General features: G+C 35.5%; 1 protein-coding gene across 1 annotated transcript in view; it reads right to left on the bottom strand.

The window, feature by feature from the left end:
- Positions 1-9,248: 9,248 nt before the first annotated feature.
- bchs (WD repeat and FYVE domain containing 3 bchs) overlaps positions 9,249-27,143 on the bottom strand; it is a 232,287-nt gene continuing 214,392 nt past the window's right edge. Inside the window, exons 56-57 of the mRNA XM_081770205.1 lie at positions 25,727-25,924; positions 9,249-11,112 (exon numbers count right to left, since the gene is read on the bottom strand). Of these exons, the coding sequence (XP_081626331.1) occupies positions 11,001-11,112; positions 25,727-25,924 (310 nt within the window). The 3' untranslated portion in view covers positions 9,249-11,000. The remainder of the gene's footprint in view (positions 11,113-25,726; positions 25,925-27,143) is intronic.

The raw sequence follows: 27,143 nt of genomic DNA, 5'->3' as shown, positions 1-27,143 counted from the left end.
GTAGCATCGATATATTATACGTAAATCAATCACCACTAGCATGTTTTAAAAATTCTTTAGAGATTCACGAAGGTACACTACAACGATATAGAGTCAAACCTGGATAACTGAGATACCTCTACAAGTGGGATTAAGTTTGCGATCTCTTGCTATCCCATTTATTCTGACTTGACTGTAATCGCACAGAAATATCTCGAATTAGACTTGCGAAGACTCGGACCTCGACATCAACCTTGACAGGCAGTTGCTCTAACATATTGAGCTACGAGAAACATTGTGTATATTCTAGCTACAGAACCATTTAAAACCACTATATATATATATATATATATATATATATATATATATATATATATATATATATATATATATATATAGAGAGAGAGAGAGAGAGAGAGAGAGAGAGTTTTGTTGTTTTACTGCATTTATACCGTCGCCACAAACCATTACTTCAAATATAAATATGCGTAAATGGTAAATCATATATTTATTTACATACTTTGAATTTTTGGGAACGTATATTACTTCGTAAATTTTGAATCACTAAATAAACAGTTTTATAAATATTAGAAATTCTGAAAATACAAATGTACTCAACACTGATGCGTCAAACAGTAGGTTAAGATGTTCGAAATTTAATGTTTATTTGCAAAGTTCTAAGAGAAAAACGCAAAAGGAGTTTCTTAAGGTATTCAGCTTTTAAAGAAAAGAACACTTAGTTTCAGAATTGCTTTTTTTTTTAACCTAGAAAGAAATAACGTAATCAAGAGTCGAAATGTCTTTCGAGCTCAACGTAGGTAGTCTATGCTTTTCATTTAACGATCCTAGCAAACCTTCTGCTACCTAAAAATCGTTGGCTCAAAAGAAAACGAAGTTCGATTTTAAAAAAATTCAAATTCATTTGAGAAAGAATTGAAACATCCTGCCCATCTCTGATACAAATGCATTCCTATCATAAACAAGAATTTCGTATTTAAAAAAAAAATGCCGTTGCAGAAAGTTAAACGCGACATATAAATGCTACAGAAAAGAACACGAATGTGCAATGACTTCGCATTTATATCATGTGTCCTCAATCGCCCTTCTTTGTCCGGAACAGAGATGTGCGTCTACGCGTAAAAAACGATAGTTTACGTTTACGTGTCAACTATGCGTAGACAATGTAAACAACGTAGACTATGTAGAATATGTCAACAACACGTAATTTAATATGGCATCGTGGACAATAAAGGAGCTTTATTTTGTCATTACCTTGCGAAATTGCGTACAAAATAAAATGCCTAGACCAGTGAATAGTAACTTTCGAATACTTAGTTTCGTCTTGATGAAGGAAAATGAAAAATATAATGAATTTGTAAAATATGCAAGAAAAAATTGGCAAATACAGCAGATTCAAGACTGAAAGCCCACAGGTGAGAATTAGTTTTCTAAATTTCATAGTAAAAGCAATGCTCGAAGTGGAAAATCTAAGGAAGTGGTATGTGCAGAGCAGAGTAAACATACAGATTAGATAATTCCCTATACTTTTTATATGTTAGTCGTTTCCCTTATCTTTCGCTGCACCGAAGCAAAACAACTGAATGAGGAAATATGAACAAACGAGCAACGAAATTGTTCCTTACATTTGATAGTGGTTGTCTACATAGTCTACACGGGAAAAGGTATAATGTAGATTACGTATAGATTACAGTAGACAATCGCGTAGACGTAAAATTATAGTTTACGGCACATCACTGGTCCGGAATCCTCTAAAAGGTGGTTCATCATTAGGAAAAAATGAAAATTGAGAAGCAGAAATGAAGAATTTTTTACCGTAACAAGAAATTGATTGAGATTTATTGGGGACGTCAAACAAGAAATATGAAGTTCACTGATTCTGATCTAGTAAGTGTCAAATGAATAACATCCGAGAAGTACCAAACTATCATTACGAGACAATTACAGAGAGTCTGACATTAATTGGTTGAGCTTGCTTTGAAAAATAAAACAAGACTTTTATTTCTTAGCATTATTAGCGTTGTTTCTCGTAAAGCACAATAAATAAATAAGTAAATAAATTAAATTAAAAAGAAAAATAAATTGTACTTAAGCCTAATACTGATGAAACCAACCGTTAGCTCTTAATTTAATGCTTTAATCTTCCAGTTTCTGCAGGTTTGCCATCTGCTGACACATTGTGGATATATTTGAAATATTCTGTATCTTAACCCTTTTAGGATTTTTGGTAACTTTTCTTATGGCATAGTATTGCCTTTGACCGCTTATTTAAGTTCTATAACAGGTATTAACCTTTTTTGTGTGGGGTCAAGTCAAGGATGGACCAAAGAACACCCCATATGCGTTTTGAAACCGGATGGTCAATTTGACGATGCCAAGTGGGGGTGAGACTTTTTTTAAAGGCAAATTTCACAAATTTTTCACGCCTTTAGTTTACAAAATATCAGGTTGAAATTTTTCATACCGATTGTATTTTTGGGTACTTGTCTAAAATTTTAGAGATTCCTAAGTGAACCCGGGGCTGGTCCCGAGTGGCGCAAGTTTTCCGAGGGAGTGATTTTTTTTCAAGAAAAATTCCGGTTTTTCCGAATTTTTCTGTTCCGGTGTATTATACGGACATGCGAGTGATGCCATTGGAAACGGCTTCTAATACTGAAGAAAACGACGTTTGAACCATGACTCTAGGCCAAATAGTAATGACGCAGTAATTTTTTATTATATATATATACAGGGTGGGCCATTTTAATTAATCCACGGAAATATCTGAAAAATGATAAAACATAGAAAAAATTTTTTGAAGTACACGTTATATATTGCTAAGGGGGAAATTCAATTCCGCCGAAAGTACCCCTCCCCGCCCCCCATAAATGGGGGTAACTTTGAAATGTCAAATGGGAACATGGGTCGAGTAATACCTCGTTCGAAAGGTCTTGGAAAACTAAGTAACGCTGTACCAAAAGATGTTTCATATTGTGCACCAGTTTCAAAATGGCCGCCATGATATGGTTCGGAAACTCCAGTACCCGTAGTATGAAAACCATGGAAGGTAAATGAATGGAACAAAATTGAAATACGTAAATATCATAGGGCATATCGAATGATGTAATCCCTGTGATCCCAGTGGCCTCCCTAAAGGGGTCTTGTGGGCTAACTTCAAAATTTCAATGTCCGACCGGACAACCGTTCCGGCGTACGCTTGACCTACCCAATGCTGTTTGGAAGGCAGACTTCATGCATAGAGAATTGGTGCACTAAGTTAACGCGGATGGCCACAGTTACATTTGGATTAACTATTAGCATTCATGTCATATTGTGAGCTTGAGGGACGAAACGGTGTGTACATATTTGGTCTAGGAATTAATTCGTGCGGGTGGACAAGAGATGGCGCAACGAACGGAGCGTCCCACAGTTCCGTGTATCCACACATGTGTTGCAAACCCCTGTCATCGCGTATCGTTCGTAGTATAGGGCAGTGGATTAAAGCGTCAACAACACCAGTTTGTAGTTAAGTGAACATGGCGCAATTTGTGCCTGATAAAATGTTTTTGCGGGGTGTCCTGCTGCATTACTTTAACATGCAGAAAAGTGCGACTGAAAGTCATCGTATTTTGGTGGAAGTGTATGGTGACCATGCTCTAGCTGAGCGAACGTGTCAGAAGTGGTTTGCACGGTTTAGAAGTGGTGATCTCGGCTTGGCAGACCAAGAGCGAGCTGGACAGCCAAAAAAATTTCAAGACGAAGAATTGACAGCATTGCTCGAGCAGGATTCGTGTCAAACGCAGGAACAACTTGCAGCAGCATTAGGCGTTGATCAAACAACAGTCTCCAAACGCTTGAAAGCCATGGGAATGATTCAAAAGATGTCACATTGGGTTCCACATGAATTGAAAGACAGAGACGTTGAAAGACGAAAAACCATTTGCGAATTGCTGCTTCAACGACAGAGCAGAAAGGGGTTTCTGCATCGAATTATTACGAGTGATGAGAAGTGGATCCATTACGAGAACCCTAACCGAAAAAAGGCCTGGGTGAAACCAGGTGAACCAGGTCCATCACAACCAAAACGAGATATTCACTGTGCAAAGGTTATGCTGTGCATATGGTGGGATATGAAAGGTGTGGTGTACTATGAGCTGCTGCAACCGGGTGAAACTATGAATGGAGAACGTTATCGACGACAATTAATGCGTTTGAAGCAAACTCTGGCCAGAACACGACCAGAATGGGAGAACAGACATGATAAACTTATTGTTCAACATGATAACGCTCGCCCACATGTCGCAAAACCGGTCAAAACCTATTTAGAAAATGTCGGATGGGAAGTTTTACCCCACCCGCCGTATTCACCAGACGTTGCTCCTTCGGACTACTACTTGTTCGATTGCATGAACAACGATTTGATTGGACAGCGGTTTACTTCTTCAGAAGATATCGAAACATGGGTCTCTGACTGGATCGCTTCCAAGGATGAGGACTTCTTTCGCCACGGAATCCGTACATTGCCTGACAGATGGGCGAAAGTGGTGGCTAGCGATGGACAATATTTTTCTTAAGGTATTTATGTATTTTGTGTTTGCACTACAGCTTCAATGTGTGCGTACCAACCGCACGAATTAATTCCTAGACCAAATATATCCCCGAAATGCTTTCTGAATAACCAGCACGCATTGCATAAAAGTTTCTCTTTTTATAGTCACTACAGCGTCATCCTTACAAACAAATGTTTCAACCACACCATACCTATTTGTAAGGTTAGCCTTAATTTACGAATTAAAGTAGAGTTCTCGTTTGAACTTTCACTTTACTTTCCACCCCACTCACATACAGAGCACTGGGAGAGTTTATTTTGCAAGACTTGGATTTCTCTCTATACATTATGGCAATTTTACTCTAATATTTTTATCTCTGTTGTATTATTCTCGAGCCTTGGAACGCCTCCGTGGTTTTCCTATTTAATTTTTATTATTTTCATTTATGTTTAACCGTATTCATACTATGGGCACCAGATGTTTTCTTAGACACAGTCACCATGTCTTTGCGATCATTTTGAAAACGGTGTCTCATGTCGAAAATTTTCTTACAGAAGCTGTTTGATATTAATTTGTCTATGTAACGTGATGTTACTCGCTTCAAGCTGCTATTTGAAATTTTCAAGTTGGCCCCGGATACTTTTCAGTTGGTCCTTGGAGTCACCCCGACAACACCTCTCGATGTGCCTTACGTCAGTTAGCTACTCCAGTTTTTCTTTTGTTAATTTATCTCCAATCGCTTTCATACTACGGGTACTAAACCTTTCCTCTGACACGGATACTATGTTTCGGCGGCCTTTTGAGAACACGGCCATTTCACAACAATCATTTTCTCCTGCAATATGTTAGATTTTGCAAGATTTATCGAACGAGGTACCACTCGACTCATGTTACTATTTGAAATTTTGAAGTTAGCCCCCAAGACCCCTTTAGGGAGGCCACTGTGATCACAGGGACCACATCGTTCGATATGCCCTATGATATTTACGTATTTCAATTATGTTCCATTCATTTATCTTCCATGGTTTTCACACTACGGATACTGGAGTTTCCGAACCATATTATGGCGGCCATTTTGAAACCGGTGCACAATATGGAACATCTTTTGGTACAGCGTTACTTAGTTTTCCAAGACCTTTCGAACGAGGTATTACTCGACCCATGTTCCCATTTGACATTTCAAAGTTACCCCCCGTTACCCCCATTTAGGGGGGTGGAGAGGGGTACTTTTGGCGGAATTGGGTTTCCCCCTTAGCAATATATAACGTGTACTTGAAACATTTTTTCTGTTTTATCATTTTTCAGATATTTCCGTGGATTAATTAAAATGGCCCACCCTGTATATATATGGCCTAAATTCAGTTTCAACAATTTTTCAGCCCTTTGTTTTCAAGATACAAGATGCATAACATATTTCGTTTAAAAAATTCAAAATCCTACGTGAACCCAGGAGCGGGCCAGAGGGGCAAAATGTTTTGGCGGGATTAAAAAAAAAAATCCGATTTTTTCCAGAATTTTCCGGTTCAGGTGTATGATACGAACATGTGAGTGGTACCGTTGGAATGGGTTCGTTATACTGAAGAAAATGGCGTTTGAATCATCACTCTAGGTCAAATAGTAATGACGCAGTACATTTTTGAAGTATCTATCTATCTATATCTATATACGAGGGGGGACCCAAAAAAACAGGAATTGTGTTGCAGTGGGGAGGGAGAGTGGGGGAACCCATTGTTGTACCTATTGTCCGTTACGATCACGCCACCTGCGTCAGTGTGCGAAGTTGTGTCGCTGTGAGTGCATCGGTTCGCTCTTGAGAGTTTGTTTAGTAAAACAACTTTTTCCCGTTCGGTGAAAACGTGATGGCAGATTATCGAGAGCAACGGGCGGATGTGAAATTTTGTTTCCTGTTGGGGAAATCGGACGCAGAAACTACTGTAATGCTGAAGACTGCTTATGGGGATGCTGCCCTAAGTAAAACCAGAGTACACGAGTGGTTCGCACGTTTTAAAAATGGGGAAATGTCAATTGTATACCAACCCCGTTCAGGATGCCCCTCAACGGCAAGAACTGACGAAAACGTCAAAAAAATCAATGCCCTCGTTCGTGAAGACCGTCGCTGAACCATTGATCAACTCTCTGAGATGTCTGAAATATCGTGGAGTTCAATTCAGAGGATTTTATCTTTAGATTTGCACATGAGAAGGGTTGCAGCCAAATTTGTCCCTCGCCTTCTCACAGACGAGCAAAAGGAGCGTCGACTTGAGGCATGTGTTGAACTTCAAAATCAGCTCAAACAGGACCCTGACTTTTTGCCAAGGTGATTACTGGTGATGAATGGTGGTGCTATGGCTACGACCCCGAATCAAAGCAGCAATCAAGCCAGTGGGAGACAAGTGGCTCTTCTCGTCCCAAGAAAGCTCGCCAAGTGAAGTCACATATCAAGACAATGCTCATTTGTTTCTTCGATTGCAGAGGTGTTGTGCACGCGGAGTTCGTTCCCCCGGGTCAAACTGTAACCAGGGATTCTACTTGGAGGTTTTGAAAAGATTGAGGGAGAATATCCGGAAGAAAAGGGCAGATCTTTGGCGCAGAGGCGAATGGTTCTTCCATCATGACAACGCTCCGGTCCACACCGCCCTCTCCGTAAAGCAGTTTTTGACCAAAAACGGCATGACCGATTGTGCACCCCCTACTCACCGGATCTAGCCCCCTATGATTTCTTTTTGTTCCCCACACACAAACTGACAATAAAGGAAAGCATTTTCCCACTGTGGAGGAGGTAAAACAAAAATCGCTGGAGGTCATAAAGATGATCCCGATAAGTGATTTTCAAAACTGTTTTGAACAATGGAAGGATCGTTTGCAGAAATGCGTTGCGGTCCATGGACAATACTTTGAAGGTGATGAAAATTTGGTGTAAAAAATATTAAGAAATAAAGAAGTTATGACGAATTTCCCGTTTTTTTGGGTCCCCCCTCGTATATATATATGAAAAATGGGCCACCTTTAGACCCAAAACTTTCTCCCGACCTTAGTTTTAAGATACAAGATCCGAGCCAGAGGGGCGCAAAAATTCCTGTTTTTTTTTTTTTTTAACGAAAAATCTCCCGGTTTTACCGAATTTTCCCGTTTCTGGTCTATAATATTGACAAGCAAGTAGTACCGTTGGAAAGTATGCTCTATCCTCAAAAAAACGAGGTATGAACCATGATCCTATATGATAAATGGTAAGAAAGCAATAGCTGTTTGAGCGAAAGTCAAAAAAAAAAAAAAAAAAAAAAAAAAAAAAAAAAAAAAAAAAAAAAATGGAAATCCTAAAAGGGTTAATGTAATTAAGAAACAAATCTGGACGTTCGAGACTGAACCTTCCAGTTCAATGTAAAGATTTTTCTATGTAATTACATCGTTATATTGTACCTTTAGGTTCTTGATTTGAAAAATTACTGATTGTACGTCGATGCTTTCTCACCTGCTCTAACTAATCACCGTGTTGGATTATTTACCTTCTGGCAAACTGCTAATAGATGACTAATCTTCGAGGGTTGGAGGAATAGTGTTACAACACAGAGGAAGTGTGCCTCTAACTTGTTGGTCAGACGAAACACGATATGACAAATTCGTGTTTTGAAATAGAATAGCTAATTTTTGAGATTTGTATAGCACATGCAATTAAATTACTTAATTCCACACAACACTTTATTTTGTGAAATAAAACGTTTTACTTCTATTGTAAAGAAAAAGTTTCAAAGGGAGGTTTATTTTAGTATACTATAATCAGTGTTAACGAAAAATGCGTTCTTTGGAACTCGTTCATTTTAAATTATTAATTTATCGGTTTTTTTCTTCTTAAAAATCAATATTCGGATTATTTGTGCCGTACGATTTGCAAGTGTTGTCTGTTCAGTACAACTGATTTAAAACAATTTTAAGCGGAACAAACTAAAGAAAATAAATAAATTTTAAAAAAAATATTATGTTAAGGAAAAATTAAAATGTGATGTCATCAAAATAAGACAGCAGTAAGAAATGGGTTTAAAGAAATTCTTTCAGATTGGATACACGTCCTTTAACATTTTCCATAAGTAGAAGCTTTGCTTTGTATATACTTGTGTCTGATGAAGCCAAACTGTTAGTTGGCGAAACTGTAACACGTATGTAGTTTTCTAATGTAAAATTTGGTTTGCTCAGCAAATAGTTTGTTATCGATTTTTAGGTAACACAAATGGAACGAAGAAAATTCGTTTACATCCTGTAGACAATAAAATGTTCCAAGGTCGTTCCACGAGAAAATAAAAGAATGCATTTTATGATTTCATTTCTTTAAACTAAAAAAACGAGTTGTTTTGTTCTGATGGAAAGAACGAAGAACTTCTCTATCTATAGGAATGTGAACGAAAACTCTTTCGTATCTTTTGTTTCTATAAAGAGTAAACAAACATTTGCATCTAAAATTTTGTTGGCTTGAAATTGTGTTAGACAATGTCTATTTGAAAAAGTGAGAAATATCATTATTAAACATTCGTAACTTTAGTAAAACTTCGGAACATTATTAAATTAAAAATGAAAACAAAAATCTTACACAAGTACAAAGGAGTGTGGCATGTACTTTGTACAAGAAAGTAATTTTAATTACAAAATTACTTTCAAAAAGGAACTTTCCAAATAGTAGCTGTAACAATTTAACATTCTTAATAGCATCCGTAGTAATAAACAGAGTAAACGTTTTGTCTAAAGCTTCTTTATTTCAATTGTCAGAACTTCAGTGAACAAATATATTTTATTTTTCTTTATTACATAGTCCACTCGAAGTGGTTTCTTTATGTCTTTGGCATTCTTCAATATGTGTACATGTGTATGTGTGTGTTAATGTATATGCTGTTTTCCTTTTTTGTGCTAAAACCCACATTCAATAGAACACAGAACCGAAATAGTGCCAATTATTGTAGTTAAAGAGTAGTAGTACTGCACTGTGACTAGAAAGCAGTGCACATACATCAATAAGACCTATGTACACAACAGAATACTTTTTTTTCTTCTTTTAAAACTATACACAGCATTTTTATGCTACAGTTTCCCATTTTATACACACCGAGATATCCTTCTACTTACATTAAAATTTACAGAATGTTTCCGTTTTTTTCTTAAATATTCCACAAAGTATAATACATTATACATAAAATAGCTAATCGAACTTCCCCTCATGATTTTCTTTCACTACCCATATTCTATTTACAATATTTTTCAACATGTTCAAATAGTTGCCTTTTTCTTTAAACAAGTATTATGCCAACAATCTTGAAATAAAAATTTACATTTAACATAAAATACTTTAACAAAAAAATCTTTATTTCATGATTATGCTCTAGCAGATCTTTAAAAATATGTTTCTTTAAAAAATCAATTATCTTAATTTATAAAAAGAAATTAATGACTGATTACTATTATATATACGTATATAAAAGAGAATAATCTTATATATTTCATTAAGGAATTCGAATAAAACTTCGTAATTAATACTTCCATTAAAAATCAAATGTGAAGAAGAGTGAATCAATACTGCTTAAAAGGTACAGTTCATGAGATTGCGAGATGAGGCACTCTTTCTTTCTTGCTCTACCACAATAGAATTACAAAACTATTTGTATTGTTTTTGAAGAAAGATATTTACGCAGGAAAATGACCTCAAATTGCACTGTGAACTTTTTTTTTTCTTTGTCTTCATTTTCTATTTCGGAGGTCGTGCATCTTTCAGAAGAAATGCTGCTTAAATTTATTAAGCACCATATGTCATCACCACTTTGGTTAAATTCATTCATACAAAATAATCTCCCAAGGATAAAATTTCAGTCGTTCTACTACAATAAATCATACTAATAATACAATATACATAGATTTTTTTATATATACATACACACATTCTTTATAATCACCACAATTAATACAATTACACATAAAATAAATAAGTCTATATTATATGTATATGTACTTTTTTTCTCTCTGAAGTAATCACATACTGGCAAAGAAATGCCGTACTTAGTATTTATTTCATTAAATCAATATACAAGTTATTTTTCTTCCATGTTTCCGCAATAATTAATAATACTTACTGAAATCTCTTTTACGTGTGGTGTCATGATCACAGAGTTAAAAAACGTTCAACCGTAAACAAAATTTCTCAACAATATCCCTGTGACATAGAGACTGAACATATCAAAATCTCCCCCTTTTCTTTTACAGGAAAGCTAGTCCCTTTCAAATGTTGGAAATATAATACAAATATTATGGGCCAAGTACAGTACTGCAAACATATTTTTTTTAATTATTATTATTTTCAAAAATACTGTCCTATACATAACTGGAATGCTTACTTCTATTGTCTTGGTCCTTTGTTTATTTTTTAAAAACTTTCGGAAAGTTTTCTTTCATTTTGTGTCGTTTCCATCCTCGACGAGTAATGAAAGCCATAGGCCATTACTATGTAGTTCCATCAGATTGTTGACTTTTGAGAGCAGCATAACACCCTTGGCATACTCTAACTGGTTTCAATATACGCAAACGAGATATCTCAGACTCAAACCGACTACATCTGCAACAAAAGATTTTTATTTATTTATTTATTTATTTATTGAATACAAACAAATTAAAGGCATTACCATGCTGATCTTATTTAAATAACTACATAATATTCATGTTTCGAAAAGAATGGACAAAAAATGCTCAAGCATCATAAAAGAGACCACCTACAATGAGTAGACATGAGAAAAATAAAACTATATATAAATGACCTAAAAATGTATTCCATTAGGAAAAAAATATGAAAAATATCAGTTGAGGCGTACAGAGCACAAGGAAATTAAGTCCAATTACCAAAAGGGACAAAGTTTGTATGGTATGCTTAAGTACATGGAAAGAAAACTGTTTTCATAATTTCAGAGTTTTTACAATATAATGTTATCTGTACCACCAGTTCACGCTAAAAATATGAAGCAACTTACTTGAAAAAATAGTTTTGAATAATTGGGTTGTATTCGATGTATTAGTCTTCTCTTCAAGTATAATAAAAGATAAGACGCATACACAGATCCAGGACATGTCAGCATACATGGAAAAAGTTCTTAACATTCATTCCTAACGGGTCCTTTTCTCATATAAGCTTTAGATCAAGAAATTGCTTACAAGCAAATAACATTTCCGCAGTTAGTACTTTCTCATTATCTGATATGGAAACAAAGACAAGTGTCATCCGTGGGAAGAGACGCTACCCCGCCCAATCGAAGTTATAAATACAACCACAGACTTGATTGTGTATCCTTTTGCATCCCAACCGTCAGAGACACGTCGAAGATGCGTTAGAAGAATAAGTGCTAGTTTTCTAATCGCTTAGGTCGACAGACAGGTATTAAATATAGTATTTGTGATTTCACGTTCATCAAAGAAGAATTATTAAAAAATTCTCCATGAACGTCAACTGTATTGAGTCAACAACCAGACAGGCATATCAAGCAGAAATACCCAAATGCCAAGAATTTCAGACTATAAGGAAGAAGATGTATATTAACCACCAATCCCAGGACCTCAGGAGTCTGAATCTACAAAATGACCAACATACTATTCTTCTGAAGACACCAAACCACCAGCTAGTTTCAAGTAACATCAGATTTTGATAGTATAAGTGAATACTTAAGTAACTTAGGCAATGTAGAAACATCCATAAGGCTTAATGTTTCTCGAAAATGTTCTCTTCTAAGGCAATAGCAATCTTCACGAGACAAAGCAGTTCCTTGTATTTTAAGCATTCACTTTGAACGGTTGAAACATCTAAACTTTGACGACAATTTCTAGATGAGACATCTCACACACATGAGTTTCGGATTTGTCTTCTGAAAGTCAATTCATGCGTATATTAATTTACACAGAACAATTACAGGTATTTTTGAGGTATATGAATGTGATCATTTCATTTATTGACAAGGGAAATAGGTAGTTCGCAAAAAGGTGTGTACACATCGTTTTTGAAACTATGTGTGCGCATAACAATATGGATATGAACCTTTAAGCTTTGAAAGGAGCTTCAGACAAACAAATTACAGATGAAATGTGCCTAAATTATCAAAGGTGTTTTTGATTTCCTTATGCGATGAACGCACGATATAATAACACACAAATCGTACTAGACGTAACCATGAAGTTAAAATATTGGAAATTATTTGGGATCTACATACTTTACTACACATTATAATAGGGGTGGTCTATATCTGTATATCTATGATCAATCTAAATCTTGTACGAGTACTTTTGTATGTAAGAAAATATTGACAGAGAATTTGATTATTTTTTTCCATGAAGTATTCATTCCAATTTGTTCAGCATTACTTAAAAATTACATTAACACCTCGTACATGCTTTTCCTCCCGTATTATTTCAAAATTGTCATTACTTTCTTTAAATTACTCTATATTATTTTTCTTACTTCTTTCCTATTTACGTAGTTAAATAAATTTTCCTTCGTTTATTATTCTCTTCCTGTTCAGTACTATTACTGATCATCCCGTTAGTTTTTTTCTTCCTCCACTGAACTCTCTCTAGTTCCAACCTGACAACACTATCAAGTGATGTATTCCAACTGAATGCTTCTTAACTATTTTTATGTTATAATAAGTCGCTAGAAGAGTAATTTTACATCAATATCCTAGGTTGCAGACAAATCGTCGTGCTAAATCACAAACGGCTGGAAATATAAATAAAATACACGTACTCGTAGAAAATTTTCCTTCATTTGATTTTTTTTTTTCCTATCCAAGATATACATTTAACTGCTATTTAAACATTGTGTATAACTTAGGAACTAGAAGCCTGCACACCACAATGTTTCATACAGTTATATAGGAGGTCAAAGTCTAACACCATGTCAAGTTTGCTTTCCGAACGATGAATTATTTTTTTTAAGGGCTGGGGAAGGGGAGAGGAATGAGATTCAATTTGATAGTCCGTAACTCGGTAACCGAAAGCTTGCATAATAATATATCACACGTTTATATAGTACGTCAAAATCTATCACTATGTCAAGTTCGGATGAGTTCGATTGAACTTGAACGATATATACATCGTAGTGTTCTTGATTTTCACGGAGAAATCAAAGGAAGAACGAGATACAGCTCCACCTGGTTGATGTATGCTCCATACAGTGCATGAATTTCGTTGTAAGTATCCGTTAAAACATGTTCCTGATAAGAGCAGCATTGGTTTTCACACTGGCCTTGTTGGCAATGAGACATAGCTTTATCTTCCCCTGTAACAAAATCCAGCCACAACCATGAAACTGACTGGATAATTTTCGGTGCATTAACGAATGAAATTGACTCGTTCTTTTGCATCGGCATTTCTGTATGTAACTGTTCAAACCTTTTAACAATCGGTCATATATATTCATGCCTCGTGCACGTTGACTACAACTTCCACCAATCACTAGCCAGGTGGTGCTCGAAAATTTTTCTGTAGTTCTCGATTGCAAGACATGGCTGATTTGCAGCACACAAATATCTGACTTATGGACCGCTATGAGATGTAATGTTTCTAGAATGGCATCGTGGATGGTTAGTTGGCACACAATGATCACAGCGGTATCGGTGGATTCTTTGACGCCATCAATGTCTTAATTCAGCAAAACATCGGTAGTGTCAGCTTCACTAGCTTCGGTTCGGACGTGGCTTAGTTGGTGATACAAAAGCCGGAGGCGGTCGTGCTGCATATTGTCGCACTATAGCAGTTACAGGAGCATCTAACAGCAAATTCGTGTTCGTGGCACTGTTTAACTATGTTGGAACAATGTGAGTGCGCATCGGAAAGCGGTACAATGAGCCCTTCCAGAATCGATTTACTTTCGATGCCATCAGACTTCGCACAACATGACGACTCCCGACTATTTTCATCATAAAATATTTAAGTAAATTTACTATGGTAGTGCAGCCACCTGAAAAATGTTTATATTTTCTGAATAAATAGATCTATTAGACAATAATGATCCTCATGCTAGAGAGATCCAAGCCTTCTCTTCGTTATCTGTCTACAATTGAAGATTATAGCCTACATTTTTAAAATATGTATTGCTTCAAAATTCCATCCCGAAGGTATTAATCTTAGATCTTGGCCACGGAACATGCACATTACCTTTCTGATGCCAAAACAACACTTCAATCAAAATTGATGCCAGAACAATACTTTAATCAAAATCAAGTCACTATTTTTTATACCATGAAAATGTAACATAAAACTGTCATGAAGAATATTTATAGAAGTCAACTTCTAAGTGAGGTTCTAATAAAAGGTACGGGCCACCCCACTAAACTTTCTCGCTCCAATTCCTTAAACTAAATCATGTTGTGCTGCAGTTATTAATGAAACATCTTTTTCTGAAATACGAACAAAACTGTAAGGAGTTTTCGGAATGTTTTTCCTCAAAGAAAGCATTCCCAAAGGTAAACTACCCCTTGTAGATTTTTCCATAAGGGAATGACTTATGTCATATGTTAGAGCTATTAATGAAATATCTATATATAAAATAACACAACTGCAAAAGTCGTAACTTATTCCAAGTGTCAACTACCCCTTGTGGATATTCTCACGGAAGTTATTTATACAACATTATAAACATATTAATGATATATTTATTTAGGAAATATTAACAAAATCGTCTGAGTTGTATTAGTGAAAGTAATCCGGAAAAAACACTCCCAAAAGCAAACTATCCCATCTCGATTTTTTCCTCAGAAACGACTTATACCACAGTATGGGGTGGTTGTTAAAAAATTGATTTATGAAGTTTTAAAAAATCGTTAAAACAGTTATTAGAAAACGGCAGATTCTGTTTTTCATTATTCAGTAAACTACCCTTATTTTGAGGGATCGGCACAAAATTCGACCCCTCCCCCCTATCATATAAAAACCCTAGGTTTAAAATTTGGTCTCCATACGTTGAACGTTATGAATGTACATCAAGACGAACCGACGTACAGACGTCGAAAAATCACGTTTTCGGTATATATGGTCCACAAAATGTGTAAATCCGTTGACATCTCGAATTCAACTCCTTTCGTCACTCGAAATTAAAATTTCTACTTTCGATTAAATCAAGTTCAGCAAACAGGAAGTTATCATGAATTCAACCTGAAATAATAAAATAATCTTCCTAGAGATAGTTTTGAAACAGCAACAACTGCATAAAATAAGACACATCATATAACCAATCTCTTAATGCAGTTACTTAAGAAATGTTCTTAAATATTATTTAAAAATATATATTACCTTTGTACCTTACCTGTCAAGCATAACATGTTGAAATTTTGCCTTCTAAGACAATTTAGAAAAGGATAGATTACAAACATATATATATTTTCTTAAACCAAGCATGCACAAACACATTTGTTAAAATAAAACATATACAAAGAGGAATACAATACGTTAAAAACAAGCATAAGTGATGCTAAGAACACTTCGAAATCCCTTCACCAACGTCACTGAGTGTACAGTAATACCACACAGACAGACACACACGCACATAAAGGACGATTTCAACGTTACTCCCTCCATGATTTCAGGAACAATTCATTTCCAACAGACGTCCAAACAGAAATGTACAAAAGCTTCCCTTTGAGAATATTAACCACCTAAATAAACCCACAAAACCGATTTCGAAGACGAACGAACAGTGAACGGTCTTCACGTGTGGAAAAGGAGCACAAAAGACGCTACTTCTTGTTAAGAAGTAGAGTTATATGCGATCATATTCCAGTTCTAAGAAGAATGAACCACATCAACATTATGAATGTTCTCACGGCTAGTAGTAAAGAAAATTATAAAAATTATCCTGCTTTAGGGAAAAAAAAAAAAAAAAAAAAAGCGAAAGCATAAAACTTACTGCATTAATGAAAAAGATTTGAATTACTAATTTGTGCCTGACAAAAGATGGAGGTAGTTTTATGTGTAAAATAAATAAATAAAAATACGTAAATCAGTAATCTTTCACCTGAAATATAGGTTTCACGAATGAAATCCGATGGTTATCAATGCGCAGTACCAAAATATTGTCATATGACAATTAGAGCTATTTAGCATCGGTTTCAAGGTAAGCATGAAGAGGAAATATTCTTCACTTATCCATACTGCAAAGACGTTAATACATTTCTTATTTGTACACAATATATACTGTATTTCTGTGCATTAAGAAAGACTGCATAAGATGGAATGAGAAAGATATAAATAACACAGATGATCATAAACGTTGCCAGATCAAACGGATAAATTTATAAAATAGAGATGTTTTATAATGCTACCAAAATGCGAGTATTACATTCTAGGGATCTGATTGCTCTTATAATTTGCGAAATTCGAACAACTATTTTTCACTGTAAGACTAAGGAATCCATTTTACCGGATTAATTCATTCACAGTTGAAGTAATACCTTTTACTGGTTGACCTGGAAATATTTTTAGCTTATTTAAAATATCAGATAACTACAGATAACAGTTTACAGATAACTGATTCTGAATATGCGCCCGCATATAAATTTATTTTTTAGATTTTATTCAAACTATTTACAATAATATTTATATCCTACAATTCTAGATTATTTATATTGTTATCTGATATTTTATGTACGGTACAAAATAATTAAATGCATATAAAATGTAGTTCTAGAAATAAATTATAATTACATCATGGAAAGCGCTCTGCTGCCTCAAATTTTCAAAAGGCGTAAAATCAAACTAAACTTCTATTCTTATAAGAGAACAAATACCTCAACTAGTTCCTTTCCAGGCGGTAAAGTGCCAAGGACGATGCCACGTTGCCACGTTGGATAGAAACAGCTATGCGCTGTATTTATAAACATGTAGAACGAACTTCGCCGGAAACGCAAGAAATGTATCTTCCTACCTCCTTAATAAAATCAAAACTTATTGCACACCAAGGACCACTAGTCTCAACAGCAATTGGAGTGGGGGGGGGGGGGAGTTCAAGAAGGTTGTATTTTCTTTGCTTTCCAGCTTCTCTGCGATTAGTAACAGTTCCAGCGTTCATTACAGATAGAGGGAGACTTGAAAGAGCGTAAGTATCAACGCATGTAAAATCTCGTAATAAGAATTTACCTCTTATCCATGTAACCAATGTCACGCCATCGGGATGCTTTCCATCCAAACGACAGCAACCAGAAGGTTCCCGTATTGACGGAATTCCAGCAGTGTTAAGGTCTCATAGTATTTTATCATTAACGGAGGAGTGTCCGGCGTATCTACCAGCAATCTTTATGCATGCACGTCACGTTGATCTTCTTCAGCTGATCTCACAAGCTGGACAGCGATGAAGCTCACAAACAGCTAAACAAACATAAAGCAACCGCAATTCGAAAGCTTTCATTTGACAAATGAAGGCTTAAATGCGAGGAAAATATTGCAATCAACCAAGCACCCGCTTTGGGAGATGAAGCAGCAAGGACTCTGGTTTTATCTTCCGGAACAACAGATGACTGCGAAAGTGAGATGCAATTGGTGTATAGCAAGATGACTGATAACACCTTTTGCTAAAAATAAAACCAGATATTGTAGGGAACTGAACAACAATGTGGCAATTGCTGAAAAAGAAAAGTACAGCGGTGAGGAGGGGGAAAGGGGGGGGAAAGAGTTTGCTCTGGGAGGTTTGTGTCAACTAAACTTGCCCACTTATTAGAACCTTTCCGAATGACCCCAAATGAATCCAAACAAAAACCCTAAACGAAAAGATCCGTGTTAAGACGCTAAGGATGTAGGAATTGCCTTATCCACAGCTTGTCCAATACAAAGGCCACCCAAGCCAACCAATAGGTAAACATGCTTGCATCCAAGAGTAGTCATTTAACCCTTAGAGTACCAAGCCTAAAATGTTACGTAAAGTACGCCTGGGTCATTTTGACCCACGCGTATTTTTGTTAAAAAATATATCAAGTTTGTTTCAGGGAGTTAAAATTTCCAAAGTACAATAAAAAGGGCAATGTACCTGATCGTTCTTTATATTACAATAAATTTTATACGCTGTATATACTGTCAGTGGCGGCTGTTATAGTACTTACAAACAATACCTTAGTTATAGTACTGTAAGATTAGAAATGTATACATAGAAATACGCTGTCTTTGTTAGGAGTAAATCCTGTCACACATGGTATTTTGATTATACTTGACAGTCCTTGCAGAGCGGTTCGCTGTTGCAGTGTTCCTTTCATACAAACTTGTGGTAGATTGCATACTTTTGAGGCGTTAAGAATCACGTGGCTTGCTAAAAATAAAACCAGATATTGTAGGGAACTGAACAACAATGTAGCAATTGCTGAGAAAGAAAAGTACAGCGGTAAGTGAGGAAGGGGAAAGGGAAAAAAAAAAAGAGTTTGCTAAAATAAAACTTTCTATTACTCTCACCCCAATCAAAGCTCGGTAGAACGGGGAAGTGATTGTTACAGGTAAAAGAAAAATTACCGTCTCAATCAGCAATAATAATAATAATAATAAAATATGCTATTTTTGTGTGCCGTGTTGCGGAGTACCAAGGCTTGGTCAAATTGACCCAACTACATTTTCTGCCATATTTTTGGGTATTTTGTATTAATTTTATATATGAATTCTACTGAAATGGTTTCGAAAAGTAAAAATAGATGTTAATGGAGGAATACTTAAAATATTAGTCCGCTACGGCTCCTTGAAATTATAGCATTTCTTTATGTAAGATCATCTGGGTCAAATTGACCCAGTCTTGGTACTCGAAGGGTTAAGGAGCAGTTCAGAACTGATTCAAGACCAGTTTTCAGGATAAGATTATATTTTTTCAGCAATGAAGTCTTATGCCAAGATAGAAAGCACCGTAAAAAATATGTTAAGCGAGGGTGATGACGCCTGTAAAAGAAAAAAGGCTGAATGGGCTGAAATTGAGGGAAGTCGAGATAAGAACAATTCTAAATTAGATATGTTATTCAACAGTTAATGTTAGTAAGTGCTTCCGAGGTGAGAGCAGCACTTAGAAGACACGCATTCTGAATGATTAGAGGACATATTCCTGGAACAGCTTCATTAAATTTTCTAAAGATTTTGTCGAATATGGTTTTATCTGAACCAAGACAACCAACCTCGCATTTAGAAAAGTTCCGCAAATATTACGGATCTTAATGTACTGTAAATAACTGCAAGATCAAGTAACAAATCTTCAAGACACTCGCTAGTAATTATTTAAATCAATACGAAATTTAGATTAACGAACCAGGACATCGTTATATTAACGATGCATCATTACTCGGGAGACTTACGCATTTTTGAAGTTCAATAAAGTTTCATTAGCCTTGTGAAAACGGTGTAAACACACTAGAAATTTTAGATTATCTGAAGCACAGTACTGATTATTTATAAATAATTCCGAATAATTGGGAGATTATTATTAGTCTGCAATCAAATTGGTTTTAGACAATTAAGAAATTTACATTAGTATGGATAATTTAAGGAAATCGTCAAAGATGCTTCCATCTCATACAGTTAATATTTCGGCTGTACTTGATCCCACCACAAACAATCCAGAATATACTGCAAGTATTCGTTAATTACACGGAAACTCGACTCCAGCAGATGGAGAGATCTCAGGAGCAGCTTCTCACTATTAAAATTTCAAGATTAAGAAGAATTCAACATCAACACGTAGAACAACCTTTACATAATACTCAACGGACGTTAGAAGAAGTCAATCAGACGATAAATCCAAATGAAGATTAAATAATCGAACTACGAAAAGAAGTAGAACATATTACGAGAGCAATGGATTTGAGTGGAAGTATTAAAATTTCTGTAACACCTTGATTTCCGAAGTAACGAGGAATATTCAGATATTTTTAGACTAAGCAAAAGACAATCCATGTAATACTGTAACTTGAACAAGGTGTGGCGTTGATGAAGACATGAATGTTTCGACTTGTACACCAATAATGAATGATTAACGGCAAATAAGGAGATGAATAACATCTCATGTAAAAATTAGTGGTGTTAGATCGCTAACCAAGTATAGTGGTACCATATATGATATCCCCATGAATAGATGAATGTAAACTAGTGGCCATTAGTACGACCAGTTACTTAACGGTTCTTTCGCACATTGTTATGTCATCTTGTTCAGTAGGTTGAAACCAATTAAGAGTTCATTGTGGAATTATGATGATTCGAGATGCACACATCAGAAATCGTAGGTATGATTCCAGAATAGATGAAAGTATAACTGATTTCGTATCTACATACAGTGGTCTTCAACTACTTAATTCATATTAACCAACTCACGAACATCTGTGAATTGTTTGATTTTCAGCTCTTCAGTTGTTCACTGATTGGATGTTTTGGAGAGACATCGGACGTTCCATGAAACTGTAAGTATGAAATTACGATAGACCAACATTCACACGTAGCAATATTTTGCGTTTTACAAATTATCCGTCCACTGAAAAGTAATAGAAAGCTCTATAAAGATAAATTAACTTGTAACAACATTTCAGTTTTTATTAATTAACCCTTTTTATTCAGCTATTCTTAACTTGCACGCTCTGCTGCATTAAGTAGCCACACAATAGATTCTACACCTTTAGTTTGCGTTCCATCATAAATTCGCAAAATTTCGGTATAAAAATTATCACAATATATCTTTCGACGACAGTTTACATTAATTTAAGAAATCAACCGACAAGTGTACTGCGACTATTATCGATAGTGAAAGACAACGATCCTGAATTTCACTTAACATTTATTCTCTGGCAATATTTCAGCAACTACTGTTGCAGAATTTCTCGTGAGTCGCAATTTCGCAACCAGTATATCTCATTCTCTATTTGCAGGACCATCGGATTTCGTTCGTGAAATGTTTAATGTGGGTTTTTAAAATGGTAATTTTTGTACGCTCCGCATGTAAGTAATGTAGAACTAATATTAAATGAATTAGTACTTTCTTTGTATTAACTTTTACGCCGTTGACCACTGTTACCCTCTGTTCTCTTGAATATCAAAGTTAGAAAGATCACTACCAGATAAGCTCTAGTTACTCTTTAACAGTTAACCTGCACATCCCCTTGAATTTTAAGGCAATTTTCTGAAACCGGATACTGGACTGCATTGTTAACTTCAACGTTAGTTCTATACAATAATCTCTCAAAAATTCTACAACATGTTTCAGTATCAATGTCTATCTACGTACTGACATGAGAGATGCAATGATGCAGTAATAAGACTGGATGAAGCAACTGAAGAGGAAGTAAGCCACAATAATCAGAGACAGATTCGAACATTTTTGTACAAAAGATTATGAGTAAGTGATGACAGAGCGGTTTATCTAGGAGACTATAGAAGATAAATGAAGCATAGCTTGTCAAAGATCAATATTACTACCTTCTTAACCATTTCCCTTCGCTGGTTACTTCCAGTACTCCACGAGAAGATGTAATGAGTTCTTGCATCTAAGAAAAACAAGAATGGTTCATTACTGTAAACAATACACATACTGATTCCACACACTGATTAGTAGGTATCTGCTCTTAACTGAAAGTCATGCATTCTGCTGCGACAAACGATACAAAGACAACAATATTGGACACTAAATATTTTATCTAAAATTACCTTAACAACATGCACGAAATACACATATGATTTAACTCTCTCTTATCAGCAACAAGTTCGTATCCTTTTCTAAATCCAGCTCTGTTTTTATATCCATGCTTCCGCATGATATTTGGTCCTCTTAATTTAGTTTTAAATACAAAGTCAGTTCATACTCACACTTTCTTATAACTTTATATTTCAAACTAAGTTGATGTTAAAATGATTGCTAGATTCTTTTTCCCCACTGGTTGTAAAATCACAACGGGATATCAACATTTCGTTTACGCTTATGTACAAAAGAAAGAGACTGACATTTGTATTGTCGTAGCAATGTGTAGAATTTATCATCCTGAACTGCTTGGGCAACTGGCGATGAACAGTTATACGATGAATGCAACAATGGAAAGTGGAAGTTAATCCAAGACAGAATAATCTCCACGAAAGCAGTTGCGACATATTTCAACACAATGATGACAATAACAATCCCGATCGAATTTGCAGGCCAAACTCGGAATCAACTAATCTGAATATTACTGTTTATTCCCAGATACTGATTCAAAAGGATAAGTGAATTAATTGCAAGTAACCTCCCAACTGAAGCTGTTTTACGATACTAATTCCTGATGAATGTTTGGTTTACGATACTAATTCACTGATGAATGCTTAAGCCAACACTGACACCAGTGTCTTCCTCAACTCACCTACAGACTGTCACAAACACTTTTGTAAATCTTAAATAAAAGCATTTGCCACATTCCGTCAAATGCTTTTAAATCACTTAACACCTTTCACTTAAGCCCTACGTTAACGAAAAATCTACTTGGACAACGCGGTTGAAAAAATGCAACGTTAAATACACAATTGAGATGCAATCACAATGGTTGGAACACTGTTTTTAACAACCAGGAGACGAATTTACTATTCTAGAACAGGATTAGGTTGAAAAGCCTACTTACGAAACATTATACTAATATAATATGAATTCATCAGGCAAAGTTATATTACGACTATTTAATGAATGTTAAAATAATAATCTAGGTGTGTAGAATGGGACTGACGGTTCTTAAAAATCCGTGGTTTTAATACGGCCCGAGATAAGAGAAAAAACAAACCACTCATTTTAAAGAAAAAGTTTCTTCTCAGAAAATGTTCATACTTGTACGATAACTGGTAAGGGCATTAGTGTCGCCGAAACGAAAAATGGCGTCGGCACTCGAAAAGGCGCAATGAGTGAGGTGGTTTGGTCAAAGAATTGTTCAAGTGCAACACTTTTGCCGTGTTTGCCACAAGGATCTTCCATCACGCAACAGTATTCAGCCGTGGAAGGAACAACTATCATCGACACTGAATGTAGTGAAATCGCACAGTGATCAGATGAACAGGTAGAGACAATAAGAGTGTGTTTCACAAGTAGCCAGAGGAAATCAATTCGCCCTGCGAAGAGACAGCTGGGAATTCTAGGCCAACTTTGTACGATGTGGTACCTAAACGATTACGTTTGCGCGTGTATAAGGCGCAACTGTTGTAAGAAATTAAGCCAAAAAGACTTGCACTTGCCGATGAAATTCTGCACAAGACTGATAATAATAATCGAACATAATTTTCCCAGATGAAGCAATTTTTCATTTGTTTGGCTGTGTTATCCTCCCCGGTAGTCTACTGGCTACCACGTGTGCCTTGGGTGCACAAGGTTTCAGGTTCGATTGCCAGTGGGACACTCAAAAATTTAATTTCACAATCATTCATTGTCATTAATCAACTGTCTCCTTTAGCCTAAACAGGGTGTCTACTAAAATTCCAAAATGAAATTTCGTGACTTTTTCGTAACCTTTTCTTCAGCAAAATTTCCTAACATTTTCAAGAGCAAATTTAGGTGCGAATTAGGGCGAATTTTCATCCATGCGATAGAAACGTACTTTGCTTGCGATTTGGTAGCGTCTAAAGCCGACCATAGACATTTTGGTGGTGAATCTTGACGTTTCATAAAACGAAATTTTCCAATCTGTACTTACATTTGTATAGTTAAAAAAAAATCGTGACCCAAAAGCTAAATTTCGTGACTTTCATAACAGTTTTCTGATTTCGTGACTTTTTCGTGACATTCGTGACTTTCGTGACCGATAGACACCCTGCTAAAGAGTATAACCGCGGGACGTTAAACTAACAAAATTTCACTTCATTTCCTTTTTGTCTGGCTGTGTTAAGAGACATAATGATAAGATATGGGGATCTCAGAATACACACATGTATGTGGAATATTCCCAAGATGGTCCCAAAGTGAAGGTTTGGTGCGCTTTAACACATAATGAAGTCATATGTCCCTTCTTTTTCATGAAGCAAACCCTAACAGACATGCTTCAAAATTTAGCAGTTCCCCAATTACATCATTTGCAACTCAAGCGGTATTCCAATTTGATGGTTCTCCGCAACATTGAAGCCTACAAATGAGGGAGTGTCTTGATACGGAATTTCCTCGACGTATGAGCCAATTCCCTGGCCACCACGATCACCTGAGTGAAACCCTCTGGAGTTTTTCTTGTGAGATACGTAAAAGACATTGTGTATTCTTGTGAGAAGTTCGTGACCTTGAGAACTGATGAACCGTACTCGGTGCCCGATTGCTTCCGTCATACCTTAGACGTTACAAAAATACTGGAGAGAGGTTGAATTCACGCTGGATATTGTTCTACTCACAAATGGAGCTCATGTGGAGCTACACTGAGTTACATTTTCCTTCAAAGTGTACTTCTTTCTTTCTTTCTTTCTTTTCCTTTCTCTCTCTTAACCATATTAAAAACCATATACTTTTAAAAACAGTCAGTCCTATTCCGAACATCCTGCATATCTCATCTTGACGTGTATCTATTCTTGACTTATATAAATTTTTCAACCGTACTTTATTTAAAATTCCCTATCAGTGTTTTACGAGTATCTATGACTGTTTAAAAATACGAAATACAAATAAATTCAGTGTTTGATTTAATAATAATTAATAAAATGTTTATAATTTTAAACAGTAAATGAAATCACTACGTGCATTAACAATGATTAATGATTTCTATATCCCAAACACTTAGCACTCGATAAAAATAAATGTAATAAGTACTATCGTAAAAATGTGATATATCTCTAATTAAAAATAACTATTTAGTAGATCTTTCGGGAAAATATTGTAAAGAAACAGCGAAGCATTTTACTCAAGATACCATCTCTTCTATTCTCTTCCTTAGAATAATTCCTTAAATATATTTCAAGTCAGAATGAAATAAGCTCTTGGAAACCATTAATAAAAACGAGATCACGCAATCTGCGCTCGAACATGCTTCGTTGTCATGCGCTATTTGGCATTATTTTTACAATGGACACTTCGCTGGAAAATCAATTAAAACTCGATTAATTCAATAAAACAGTAGAAAACTAATGAGATCAATGACTCAGCAGAGACAAATAAGCAGACAATTATTAGGTATATTTTTAAAAGTTAACCTAAAGTAACATGCGATACAATTTTAGTAATTTGATTCTATATGCTTTTCTCTTTGTTCAACACCGTAATTCCTTACCTTGAACAGAAGACTTGACCACAATTCCGACAGTGATGCCTTCTCTCGTAGAGACTGAAGCGAACACCACATCCAACACAGCTCTCGGCACCTTCATCCTTCAACCAATGATCTGCCACTGCACGACCTGGCTGATCTGACACACACCATGAAAATATACGTCCACGGGTATCACCAACGTAAACTGTTCGATGATCCCTGCAAAAGGAACACCATTATTAAAATATTTACATTTGATTCTACATGTTCATAGATTTTATATAATAATAATAATAATAATAATAATAATAATAATAATAATAATAATAATAATAATAATAATAATAATAATATGATGATGATGATGATGATGATGATGTCGAAATCTCTAATGAATTCCATGATATGAACAGCTATTTTATTGTTATATTAGAATAATCTATGCTTATAAACTACTTAAATCAATAATTCTGGTGAGGCCGAGTCTTCATTCATCAAGATAGTATTTAGATTGAGTCACAAAACTAAAAATCATGATTATTATTATCTTAACTCTGAAACGAAAGAGGTAACGGACAGATTCCCATCTTCGAGAGATTCACAGTACTCAAATGTTAATTAAGAGAAATTTCGCAAGTTAACAAGCTTTTAATGATCTTCCCGATACGAAACGTGACACACTGTAAATCAACTTACACTCACCAGCGCAAGTGGCAACTTTCTTGCAAAACTTATCGCAATAACTTTGAATTAAATGGGACAATATGAGTACAAATAGGCTTAAAATACACTCGTCTTGCTCTTCTATATCCTGTTGCGGATTTGTTCAAATAATTCTAACCTCAAAATTTCGTGAACTATGTCAGCATTGGCATGATGTAAGTACAAAGTGAAGTGGAATGTTAATGGAAATCGAATGAATGGGAATTAATAAAGAATGACATAACAACATACATTGAAATCTACACTAGCAAACATTAATGTCTTGAGGTTTCAGTGCGGAGTGTATGTAGTTAGCACCTACGTAATGAATCCCCAATTATCTAATCTCCACTAATCTGGTATGTCTTAACAATGTGACAGCAGTTACGAAAATTCATCGTTAGTAAAACTTTTTGAACAAATCCGTAACATGATACAGTACAGCAAGGTGAATATAGTTTGGGTTTATTTATAAAACAGATCCCAAGTGGCTAATATCGACAATTGATCTAAGTACAATTTAACTTCTCCAAATTATATACTCAAATACAGAGGTTGTTCCACGTGTGTGGCTAAACTGCTAAAATCCATGGGACCAGGTGCGGCAGTGCTTGATGTGTCTTCTCTAGTTCCAAAAGATGACTCAGCAACGTAGTTTACGTTGCAGAAAGCTCCATCGGAGAACTATAAGGGGATTTCCATTCCTCTTTTATAACTTTCCGCAGTCTACTTACAG

This window comes from Thermobia domestica, chromosome 1 (genome assembly GCF_964235325.1).
Source record: "Thermobia domestica chromosome 1, izTheDome1.hap1.1, whole genome shotgun sequence".
Lineage (NCBI taxonomy): Eukaryota > Metazoa > Arthropoda > Insecta > Zygentoma > Lepismatidae > Thermobia > Thermobia domestica.
The sequence above is the reverse complement of the archived record's forward strand: the minus strand, read 5'-3'. Positions and strand labels throughout refer to the sequence as shown.